Here is a 13,469-nt window from a genome sequence, read left to right as displayed (position 1 = left end):
AACTCTTAGCACAATTGAGTTTTATTTACCCAAGTCAGTTTTTACACACGGACAATTATATATTACTTTATCAAAGGTTAAATCTAAGCTAGGTTTAAGAGTATTGATTCAAAATAAAACATGTATATTTGCTTCAGCAACAATGAATATCATGTACGGAAAAACCTTCTAAAATATATCTTAAATTTGTATCTTACTTTATTGCTAAATTATATCATTAATAAAATTATATCAGATTAACCATTCATTTTTTTTATTATTCAATTCACATATTGGTTTAGAAGGTCGTAAAAATATATATACATCAAATTTATTTTCATCATTATTTAAAAACTTTGTTTTAACTACGTAAATTAATTACTTCCCATTATATATAAACATTTAACAACAATACGTATACATAATATTATTAATTATAATTTTTAATTATATTAAACAATTATTATATATCATTATTCACTTTTCAAAACATTCTCTATGTTTATAGTCATCAATAGTTATTTTTTAATTTGTTTCCATTAATTCATAATTATATGCATAAATTTTTTTCATACATGATACGGGTTACTAGACTAGTATTCAACTATTATTAGGTTCAACTCAATCTCCCAAAACAACTCCATCCTAATTATTAATTGGACGAACCAAATGACAATTGAGGGAATGGAGATTGTCTCAACCTATAAGCGGGTATTATTATATGTTTAATCAAGGCAAGAGGCACGAGTGGTAACCATTATTCTCTAAACGGTAACAACATACAAATAGTTACGTTACTAATTAATTAACTCAACAGAACGTAATAAGCTCCTTTCCTTGCGCCCTCAATCACCCAAAACCTGAAAGGTGGCATATGCCATCCACGTATTCAGTTTTTTCCGCTCTAACTAAATATAATTAACCAGATAAATGACTCGGGAATTTTATAGATATAAAAGAGAGATAGAGAGGAAACAAGAGATAGCATTTTCATTTTGGCGCGCACTTTCGGGGGAGAGTGCGTGGTTTGTGACCACCACACTGACGATCGAACACGGCCAGATCCACCGCCTCCCCCGTCACACGCCACCACTAATTATAATAATCCGTGCGTCGCATATATATCAAAACAAAATCATAAAATGTCGGTTGCAGCTCCGTTTCAGCTCCTAGAAATAAACATCATATCGGCGCAGGATCTTGCACCGATTTCGAAATCCATGCGAGCCTACGCGGTGGCGTGGTTGAACCCTGAACGCAAGCTAGCCACGCGGGTCGACGAAGTAGGTCACACCAACCCAACGTGGAACGAGAAGTTCGTGTACAGGGTTGATGAAGACTTCCTCAGCAACGAAAATTCCGTTATCATGATCGAGATCTACACCAATGCATGGCTTCGCGATGTTCTCGTCGGCACCGTCGGGGTCCTCGTCAGCAACCTCATCCCGCCCTCCTCTCGCTCCGGGAACCGCAAGCCAAACCTCCGATTCGTCGCGCTTCAGATCCGAAGGCCCTCCGGTCGCCCTCAGGGGATCCTCAACATCGGCGTCACGCTCCTCGATAGCACAAAGAGGAGCATGCCTATGTATTCCGAACTCAGCAACTCCGCCGTCGGTTATTGGGATCTGAAGGACCCTAAGAAGATGACAAGACACCAAAACGACGACGCCGAGAGCCAGGACAACGGTATCAACGATCAGAAGCTCTTGACGCTGCAGAGATGCCAGAGCGAGAAGAACGATTCAACAATCAACGATTATACCTACCAAGGAGCGGGCCAAAACTTCTACGCCCACGACGGACACGACGAGTCGGAGTTTCTCACTCTGCGGAAGGGCACACCAATTGTGAACTTAAACGGTTCGTTGTGTTCGGATGTAGGTCCGTCGCCATCGGTGGTGGCGGCGGCAATAGCAAAAGGATTGTATCCGATGCCGGCACTGCCACCGAGATCGGCAGAGAGTTCGGCGATCGACGGTTGGACAGGGAATAGCAACTCGGAAGTAGGGATGAGGACGAAGATTGAGAGATGGAGGATTGAGCTTACCCCTGCTTACGATCTGGACCATCAACAATCGGCGCCTCCATCGGAAGTTAGTGAAGAGTTTGAGGTGAAGAAATACAAAAGCTCTAAGCGCGGTGTAGGTAAAACGCCGGGGAGGCGGAGTAGCATAGGCGGGAACCGGCAGCAACAGCAGCAGCAGAAAGGGTTGTTTTCGTGCTTCGGGACGGTGTTTGGGTGTGAGATCTCAATTACTTGCGGAGGCAAACGGAAGAAGAGGCATCAGGGTGGGAAGAGCCACGTAATAAGTGGATCAGAGCTCACTTACGATGAATCATCTCAATGCAGAGATTGATTAATTAATTAATTTGTTAATTAAATTAAACAGGGTCAGGTATTACTTTAATTAATTATTAATTGATTAGCTACTCTGGAGATTAGTATCGTGTGCGATGCAGGAGCAGCCCCCCCTCGCGTGACGTGCATGGTAGTAGTGGGATTATTGTACGTAGGCGCTGTAAATTGCGATCCGCAATTTTGATTCATTATTGGTTGGATGTATGTAGATGCAGCAGAAGAAGGTGTAGCTTCGTTAGAGAGGATATCAGATTCTTTTTTCCCTTTTAATTTTTTTTAATTAACTTTTCTGTTAACAAGTGTATATTTGCATTCCATGGAATGGATTATATATACTGGAGTTTGTATACCCGATTATCTTCAATGAATAATTTCTTTTATTTATTGGAACTTTCATATTCTATTTAAGTCTTGTTAAATTTAAGAAAAACTCAAGAATTAGTAGAAGTTATTATTTTTAGTCAATATTTTTAGTTATTAGTTTAATTTTTTTAGTCTAATAATTTAATTTAATAATTTAATTTTATATTTTATTTTATATTTTTAAATATTAATAATTAATTAATAACTAAAAATAATAAATTTTAATAATCTTCTAAATTATTTTGTGTGCTGTAGAATTTCATTGTAGCCTTATAAAAGCCATTCTAAGATGATTAAAGTATTATTTTATTATTTTTACCAATTTTCTGTTTTCTATTTATATTTGAAAGACTAACATGCTAATCAGGCGAACTATATTTTTCTTTTTTAACTTTCTAGTGAAAAATACTTGAGAGCCACTATTTTTAGTATAAAAAAATAGAGAGTTTACTAATGTGAGTCTAAATGTAAGACTAAAACAAAACAAAAAAAATAATTATTGATCATCTAACATTTTTATTTTCAAACAGACTACATAAATTTTCTTAAAAATTTCGAAAAAAAAATGAAATCCATAATCTTTATTTATTGTCACCACACTTTCTATTTTATCTTAGAAAAAAATATTAGAGACTAATATTTTTATTAATATTAATTAACAATTAGTCAATATTTTATTTTTATATTATTAGAATTTATGAATCCGCCACCATTGCGACACCTGTATTGTCGCCAGTCCGCCAACGAGCCGCCGCCAGAATCGCGAATAGAGGAAGACGTTGCCGCCGTTCATGCATGCTTCTGTCGCCGTGGAGTGCGTCGCCGGGAAGGGGAGCCCAACGTGAGGAGGGCGGCGCGCGAAGGAGAGAGAGAGGGATCTGAGGCTAAGTTGGGTTCCTATCACTGTCGATCTGCCCATCCACCGTCGCTCCGTCGCCCACGAGCTGCCGGTGGTTTTGCTTCGGCTTCTGCATCCGCTTCTTCATCTACATCTGCTTCTGATTCTGCTTTTGCATCTGCATTTGCATCTGCTTCTTCTTTTGCTTTGGCTTCTGCATCTGCTTCTTCTTCTGCATCTGCATTTTCTGTTGCTTCTGCATTTGTTTTTGCTTTGTTTCTGCTTCTGATTCTGATTTTGTATGTTGATTTTGTTGTTGAATTTGATGTTGTTGATTCTGAATTTGATGTTGTTGAATTGGGTACTCGTTGAATTTGATGTTGTTTCTGCTTCTGAATTTGATTCTGATTCTAATTATTAGTATTTGATGGGAGTAAGGGAGGTGGTGGTGGTGGAGTAAGGGAGGTGCTGGTGGTGGTAAAGGTGCTGGTAGTGGTAAAGAGTATTTTTGTCCCTAAAAATTTAAAAGGACGGTTTTAATACGAAAAAAATATTAAGGATAATTCTAAATCAAAAATTACGTTGGGAACGGTTTTGATTCTGACCCTCAACGTTAGGAACCAAAATAATACTTATCCCTTAATTTAATTGTTACTTTTATGTATATATAATATTTTTTTAAAAGTTTAAATGAATCATATACTGATTTTATAGTTATTAAATACCCTTAAAAAGAATTAGGGTTGAGTTAAACTTAAACATCCCATGAATTGAATGGAATGGATTAGAGTATTACAGTATTATTGAAAGATTAAAGTTTGCCCCAATTTTAGGTTTCTTCTCTGATCTAATTATAAAGACAGTGCTACCGCGGTAGTTTAGTCTCATCTTGATAAACATCAAGGGAACTAATTTAATTAAATATACAATAAAATTATAAAAAATTTAATATATAATTACAAATATTTAAATTCAATAATTTCTAAGCTAATAAAATTCAAAAAGAATTATATCGACCAGGATCTATTTTATTTAGCAACTAAAATTGAACTTATCACTGTTTTTGACAATTATATCAACTAAGGTTCTGAAAATTGAACCGGACCGACCGGTTCAACCAGATTAACCAAGAATCGGTCATTTGGTCGGTTCGATTGACCCCAGAACTGTCCTATAAAAATTTGTGAAAAAACCAATCAAATCGGTAGTTAATCAGTGAACCGGCTGGTTTTAACCCTGGGTCCTAAATGGGGTCGTTTTGAGATGCAAAAAAAAAAAAAGAAACCCGCATTCGCTGACCGCCTGACCCGATAACCCACCCAACCCAACCCCTTATGCAAACTGCAGACCTCAGTCCCCTCACTTACCAGCCACCACACATTAAACCCTAATTTCACTTCCAAGTTCCAATCTTCATCCAACAACGAAGGCCACCGTCCCTCCCAGTTTACCACAATCGACGTTGTCACCGGGCAGAAGGACCTTCAACGGGCGGAAGGAAGTCACCGTCATGGATTGAAGCTGCTGCGGTGGTGATGAGTCCATATTTAATGATAAATTTTGGATTGATTTGAGGGGATTTCATCATATAAACCCACATTTATTCACTTAAATAGTCTCAATCATACTAAATGCATTTAAAACATCAAATATAGGACATAAAGACTCAAGCAAATCTAAGATCACAATCATAAAAGGAGTATAGCACACAAGAACAAAATTTGTGGTTGAAAATGTACAACCACCCAATTAAAGCTCAAATCTCACTTGGTGTTTTGTTCTAGCTCTTTTCTATGTTCCATAAGATGAATATTTCAAGCAAGTTGAAAAACAAGTTTTCAAATCTAATCAATGGAATGCCCTAAAAGAGATTTCTTGAAAATTTCTTGTTGTTTTTACCAAATTATTTTCTATACCAGGCAACATGCAAATAAAACTATAAGCAAGCTAAGATATATACAAGCAACTAAGCAAAGTGCAATGCAATGAAATACTAAACAAATATTCACACAAAAAAACATAACTACTAAAAACTAGAAAATAGTGCAAAGTGTTGAGAAAGAGAAATTTACGCCCCGAAATATAACTATTAATTAGGGTTTGTAGAATTTATAGCTTTAAGTTTTGATTTTGGATCCTTGCTTATTTTCATTGTAAGTATTTCTTAATTTTCTCTTTTATTACACTACTTGTTCTACACTTTCTTATATTTTAATTTCCTTTATCAATACATATATAGTTTTGCAATTTTGGATTTCTAGTTGATGAATTTGATCCTTGATTATTATATGTTTGTTTGAGTTGCCTTTGTTGATTTTGATCATTGGTTGTTCATAGTTTTTATCATTTTCCCAATTTTGCATGTTTTATGATTACGCCCACCATGTGTTTGATGAAATGCCAATTTTGATTATGTGGTAGATTTTCACCCTTGGCTTGGGGGATTGAGTGTATGGAATACTAGAGTCATAATGTCCGACATTTAGTGATAATTCTTGGGTTGTTAGTTGTTATTGTTTCTACTAACGCTAGCTTTTTTACTAAGGCAATTAGTAAGTTAGCTTAGATTTGTGGATTAATAACAATTACGCTAACTTGACTTACTCTTCGATGTTAAGGGTTGACTAGGTGAGATTAATCCATCATAATTATCATAGTTGTGGTTATGACAAGGAAGGGTGATGAGCAGATATTTTATACGTTTTTTGGCATCATTTTCATATAGTTTTTATTATGTTTTGTTTAAGTTTTATTATGTTTTCATAGGTTTTAGTGTAAAATTCACATTTTTGGATTCTACTATGAGTTTTTGTGTTTTATGGTGATTTCAGGTATTTTCTGGCTGAAATCTGAGAGTTTTGACAAAGTCTGATTCAGAGGCAAGGAAAGCATAGCAGATGCTGTCAGGATCTGACCTCCGTGCATTCAAGTAAGCATTTCTGGAGCTACAGATATCTAAATGGAGAGTTCTCAATGGCTATGAAAAGCTAACATCCAGGGCTTCCTGAAATATATAATAGTTTATACTTGTTTTTGGAGATGAAGGCTCAAAATTGGCGTTCAACGCCAGCCATCTACCTCAGTCCTGGCGTCCAACGCCCACAGAGAGGTGGCCAGCGTCCAACGCCCAAAGGGGAGTCCAAAGGGGGCGTTCTACGCCCAAGAGCCTTACTAGCACGTGGAGACACCCTTAGCTCAGTCCAAACACTCACCAAGTGGGCCCCAAAAGTGGATTTTTGCACTACAAGTCTAAGCCTATCATATTTCTGTAATCCTTAGTTACTAGATTAGTATATATAGGAGAAGATCAACCATGTTTGATATATCACTCTCCAGCATATCATATTTTCGAACACAATTATGTACAGTATGAGCCACTAAACCTCCTAGGTTAAGGTTAGGAGCTCTGCTGAGTTTTATGGATTAATAAAAGTACTACTGTTCTATTTCAATTCGTGTTTGATTCTCTTCTAAGATGTATCTCCATTCTTCAACCTTATGAATGAGTTAAACCGTCAAAAGTTATCTCTATTCTACATGGGTTCAGTGAGCATCTTTCATAGGATATCAATGAACCACTAGCTTGATTATACATCTCTTAGACGACTAATCCACGACTTCGTTGGGGACTTCTCAAGACATCAGTTCAGCTGAGGTATGAGGGGATTAGGATATTTGTGGTAAAGGCTAGAATCAAGGCGTAGCATTCTCTGATATGGAAGATTCGACCTGGTCTGTGGCGTTTTGAGTAGGATCACCAAGGGGATGAACTGCAGGAGCTTCACCCTCATTCAAACTGGATGCGCACTAAACCTGGTGTTCAGCCTAGAGGAAGATTGGTGGCCGCTCAAACCGGCGTTGATCACATACAGCCTACTATAGAAGAAATCATTCACAATTGGAGTAGACAGTAAGAAAATATTGATCCAGAAGAACAAAACATCTCCGTGACCTTAACCATCTTCTTATCATTAGATTCACAACCACTGAGTAACGTTATCTTTATTTTACTTTTATGCGTCTAAATAATTAAACAACTTTTCTATCCGCCTAACTAAGATTTACAAGATAACCACTGTTTGATCCAAGCCGACAATCCTCGTGGGATTGACCTGACTCACCTTAGGTATTACTTGGACGACCCAGTGCACTTGCTGGTTTAGTTGTACGAAGTGTGGGAATCCGTGCACCAAAGGGATTCCATAACCCATCCCAAGCCAAGGCTTCATTTATGTTTTAAACCACATTTCCATCAATTTTGAGTCTTACTTGTTTATATTACATATATAGTTCTTTAGTTCTTTTATTAGTTTATTAATTACAATTTTGAGTGTTCTTTTATTTCTTAATTGTTTGCTTCATTATTGAAAAACCCTTTTGCTTCTCACAACCAAAATTGTGCGCTTATTGTCACTAGTTCCTAGGGAAGACGACCCGAGGTTTAATTACTTTCGCTTATTTTTAATTTGAAATTAAACTTTGATTGATGGAATTTAAATGCTGGTTTGGACTATGCTACCAACGAAGTGATTCTTGTTTTGAGAAATTCTAAACCGGCACAAACCTCACTCTATCAAGTGGTGTCGTCATTTGAACTCTGAAGCTGGTCTGGTCATTTGGTCGTCTGGTCGGCGTCGTCTGCTCGTCTGGTCGGCGGAAGCTGCTCTGTCAACGTCGTCGGAAGCTGCTCTGTTCTACCGTTGTGACGTAGACACCTTCTCCACTCTCTGCTGTGGTGAGTTGTACTGGTTTTTCAACCAATTTTTTTATTTTGTTAATGAATTATATGAATTGATGCAGAGCTCTTTATTTGGTTAATTATATGGATTGATGCATAGTTCTGCTTCTATATGTAATAGCTATTGTATGTAATTCAATTTTGGATTATTTGGTTAATTAATTATTTGGTGAATTATATGTAATGGTTGCTGGAATTTGAGTTTCGTTAGAATTTTAGATTTTGAATTTTGCTGGAATTGTTGTAATGGCTATTGTATGTATTATGTAATTCTCTAATTTTGATGTACGTAATTCACTAATTTTAGTAATTTGTAATGGCTGGCTTGCTGTATGTAAATTCAATTTTGATTCCTAAATTTTGATGTAACTGACTAATTGTTGTAATGGCTGCTGTATGTATTTCACTAATTTGTAATTTGTATATTGTATGTAACTTAGATGTAACAAGCACAAAGTGATCAACAACCACAAGATAATGCCGTCCAATAATCTCAAACAGGTTCTTCTCGAGGAAAATCTGACCCAGATTGGGAATATTTCACTGTGAAGTATGACAAAAATCACAAGGCGCAATCTACATGTATCTTTTGTTTGAATATTTATAATGGATGAGGTATATATAAAATGAAATATCATCTTGCAAAAATTTCTGGACAAATTAAAGTATGTAACAAAGTTATTAAAGAGGTTGAGCTTCAATTTAAGAGGCTATTGATGGAAAATAAAAAAAATAAGATGGAAAAAAGAAAATTTGAGAAGGAGTCTTATGGTGTGGAACCACAAGTACAAGATTCAGAATCGCCTAACCATGTACAATGTTCGGTAACTCGGGGTTCCGAACGGGTTGGAGAGATGCTCCAGGAGAGGAGGTGGGAACCAGCCTGGATCTAAGCCTGTGGGCGAGACGCGTGGGCCGACGATCTCCCGAGCTCTTTGTGAAGTATGGGGGGAGCCACCTACAATGACACTCCAACGCCCAAGTCAGAAAGTATGCAGGCAGCTATGAGAGTAAGGGTGGTAGTGACGTACCTTGGGGGAGGGGTAGGACCCTCCCTATATATACCCTGTCAATAGGGCGGGCCCCACAGGAGAGGTCTCCTTCTAGAAAGCTTCCTTTTCCAGCTGTCATGCGGTTGGCAGCGGGGGTGCAGGTGTCCAGGTCGTCGTCCGGACAGGTTATCCCGGCACGGGTCGGGTTACTCGTGGGCCAGATCGGTTATTAGGCTAGCTGGGCTGGGCCGTAACAGTGCCCCCAACGCGCTGGCTATGGACGTGGGCACCGTTGTTGGCGCGTTCTGCTCTCTCTTTCGCGTGTTGTCGCTTCGTTGGCCGCTCGTGGTCAGGACGCGTCTTTTACGCGCGTGAAGGCTTGTTCGCATAAGAAAAGCGCTGCTTGTCGCCTCGTTCCTCACGTCTGCCATTAAGTGCATTTATTGCTGATTTGAAAGCAGGGGGAAAAGTCTATTTTGCCCCTGACTTTCGCGCTTCTCCAGAGCGGTTATTCTTTCGTTTCTCTTCCTTCCCTTTCTTTTCCACTCATTTCCTCTGCTTCCAAACTACCTCTGCACTACATTCTCTATTCCCTCTCGCATTTCTTGAATTTGCTTGTATTGGCCTACTGCTTGCGATCGTCTTCCTTCCTGCCTTCGTACTTCTTCCTTGCAAACTACTTTCCTGGTAAGTATATTTTTCTTCTGCCGGACCATTTCATTTTCATTTTTTCCAGATTAGGTACCTGTCATTGCTCCTGCTTATTCTTCATTGAGTAGTGCTTAGATCTTATTGTTCGTTAAGTAGTGCTTAGATCTACATTCCTGGTAATTTAGGCTTCATTTTGGCAGTAGATAAGCTTTGGTTTAACTGCGAATAGGTAGATTGTAGATTCTGGTATCAGTGCCGGTCTCCCGACCTCCTAGACTGACTTTGAGTGGTGCCCCCACTATAGGTATGGCCCAGCGTCCTGTCATGAGGGTTCTCGGCATGAGGGTGTAGCCGTACGACCGGTACGCCTGGGTGACTTCATATGTGAAGGAATCCCCCAAACAAATGACCTTAGAGGAACTTAATGAGTTCCGGCAAGCTGACTACCTCTGCGGAGGGGGTGTTGAGGAAGCCAATTACCAGGTTTTCGTCCCCGCCGCTAACGAACGGATATTCCAACTGAATCTACACTCTCCCCGGGTCCCTGATTGGATCTGGTTTTATAAGGCGATGTTCACCCAGCTGGGGGTTCATATCCCCTTTTCTCCTTTTCAAATGGTGCTACTCAACCGATGTGATGTGGTGCTGTCTCAGTTACATCCGAACAGTTGGGCTTCCATCTGCTGTTTTGATATGGTATGTGAGTACCTAGAGCTGCCGGCCTCCGTCGAGGTGTTTCTCTTCCTTTTTACCCTGACGAATCCTTCTAAAGAGGGGAAGGACAAAAAGGGCTTTATGTCTTTCCGGTCTGCCCAAGGGCGGAGGATCTTTGGCCAATTTGAGGATTCGTACCATGGTTTCAAGGATAGATACTTTAAGGTCCGTCCGGTTGAAGGTCGGCATCCCTTTTGGTTGACATTGGAGCGAGAACGCTGCATCCCAACCTATTGGAGTTTCGGAGCGGGAGCCAATGCCTTTACCAAGGTCACATACAAAGGGTTATCTCCTGAGAACAAGAGGGTTGCTGACGTGTTGTTTGCAATTTTTGGGAAGAATCACGTTAATCCCCATATCCTCATGGGTGATTGGGACATGGCTAGGAATTATATATGTGAGTAGTTGTTTAGTGGTGCACCCGTTCTTGTTATTGCCCTTGTTTATTCAACCGTTTTGACGACTAACTAGCTTCCATGTTTTGTTTCAGTATCGATGGCTGGCGAGCAAGTCGGGCTTGATGCCTTGTTCAATACATTTTTCGCTGGCGATAGCGATGACGACTCTGCTACCCAAAACCAGTTTCTCTCGACAATGCCGTCGAGGCCGAAGCTCAATCCCAACCCACCCAGGGCGAGGTGATCGGGTCTAGCGGTGGTCCAGGTCCTCAACTAGAGGTCGAGGCGGAGGACGAAGAGGTGACTGTCGTTAACAACCCGAGGAAGAGGAAACCGTCTTCTAGCCCCGAGGGAGTTCTTACGATGATAGAGAAGAACTTCGATGCCGGGAACTTTATTGATTCCCAACTGCTCCCCGGCACGGAGGACTTCTTCCATGATGGGGATCTCTCTTCGCAAGCCATGTGGATGTACCGTACCCTACTCCGGGGAGCCGCTATAGCGAGGAAAGCGGAATCCGCCTTGGCAGGGACGCGGTCGTTGGAGAACAGGCTCGAGTCCTCTGTCCAAGCTAATAATAAATACAAGGTTGAAGTCCAGTCACTTCAGAAGGAGCTAGTTGATGTGGAGGAGAAGGTCAAGACCTCCGATGCTGTCGTGGCGCGACTTACCGATCGGGAGCTCACCTTGGAGGGTCAGCTCAACGCTGCTCAAGGTCGGGTGAAGGAGCTTGAGAAAGAGCACGATGAGGCTCTTGCCTCGGCAACCGCAGCCAAGAATGAAGCAGCTGAACTGAAAAAGAAGTACAAAGGAAATAGAAGAGTTGTTGTTTCTACACAAATTGGAACTTATTTTAAAGAAAGGACTACTTCAGGGTCTCAATCGACTTTGAAAAGTGTTTTGGCCAGTAAAGAAATTGTGCACAAGGCTAAGTTGGGATTTGCTAAATGGATTATTGATGCACATATTCCTTTCAATGCAATTCAATCACCTTACTTTTCAACTTGCATTGGATAGTATTGCTGCAATTGGACCTGATTTTAAGGGACCGTCATATGATGAAATGAGAGTTTATTTGCTAGCTGATCTTAAGAGAGAGTGTCAGTTGCTGGTTGAAAAGTATAGGAGCTCATGGAAAAGCACCGGTTGTATGCTGATGGCAGATGGTTGGACTGATCAAAGGCAATGAACCTTAATTAACTTCCTAGTTTATTGTCCGGCTAGTATGTCATTTGTTAAGTTTGTTGATGCTTCTGATATGATAAAAACTACTGATACCTTGTTTACTTTGTTTTCTAATGTTATTGAGTATGTTGGGCCTAGTAATATTGTGCATGTGGTTACTGATAATGCTGCTAATTATTATTTGCTGAAAAACTCATTCATGAAAAGTATCCAAACATTTTTTAGTCTCCTTGTGCTGCTCATTATATCAATCTTATTTTGAAAGATATTGCAAGTATTCCTCACATATCTGACCTTGCTTCCCATGCCTCCAAAGTGACTGTGTTTGTTTACAATCATATAATCTTCTTATCTTGGCTTAGAAAAAGAAAAAGTTGGAAAGAAATTATTCAACCAGGAGTCACACATTTTGCTACTGTTTTCATTACTTTAAAAAGTATATATGATCACAAGGAAGATTTGCAAGCATTGATGGTGGACAAATATTTCACTTCTCATAAATTAGCCAAAGTGCTAATGGAAAGATTATTAGTTCAATTGTCTTGGATAGTAAGTTTTGGCAAGATTATGTTACCATTGTGAAAATTGTTGGTCCTCCTATTAAGTTGTTGAGGATTATTTATGCTGATGAGAAACCCTCTTTGGGATACGTGAATGAAGGCATGCAAAGAGCAAAAAATGCTATCAAAACAATGTTTAGAAATTGAAAAGCTGCTTATACGCCATACACAAGTATCTTGAAAATTTGGTGGGATAAGCATTTGAAGCGGGATTTCCATGCGGCGGCATACTTTCTAAATCCAAGTTTTTTCTATAGTGAGGATTTTGTTGAGAAGGCAAATATCTTGAGATCTTTACTTGATTTGCTTGATGTTGAAACACTTTTCGATGACTCAGTTGCTGCAATGCAAGAGATACAATTTTATCGAGATTGTAAAGAAAGTTTTGAGAGGGAAAGTGCCAAGAGAGCGGCAACAAGACTCAAACCTGGTAAGTTATTTTCTTTCTAAGTTCAATTTTTAGTTTGAAAGTTTAATATCTTAAGTGATAAATATTAAACAATATTTGATTTTTATATCTATGTAGGTGAATGGTGGAAGTGCTCCTAATTTACAAAAAATGGCAATTTGTCTTCTTCATCTGGATGTGAGAGAAATTGGAGCCTTTTTGAACAAATCCACTCAAAGCGGAGGAACCGATTAGAGCATCAAAGGCTAAGTGATATTGTTTATGTGACCTATAACATACGTCT

General features: G+C 39.2%; 1 protein-coding gene across 1 annotated transcript; it reads left to right on the top strand.

Annotated features, from left to right (window-relative positions):
* LOC107646443 lies at positions 960-2,721 on the top strand. Its single transcript, XM_016350626.2, has one exon. The coding sequence runs from the start codon at positions 1,122-1,124 to the stop codon at positions 2,334-2,336; it is 1,215 nt and encodes a 404-aa protein (XP_016206112.1). The 5' UTR covers positions 960-1,121; the 3' UTR covers positions 2,337-2,721.

Source organism: Arachis ipaensis, chromosome B06, assembly GCF_000816755.2.
Source record: "Arachis ipaensis cultivar K30076 chromosome B06, Araip1.1, whole genome shotgun sequence".
NCBI lineage: Eukaryota > Viridiplantae > Streptophyta > Magnoliopsida > Fabales > Fabaceae > Arachis > Arachis ipaensis.
This window is presented reverse-complemented; position numbering and strand designations above follow the sequence as displayed.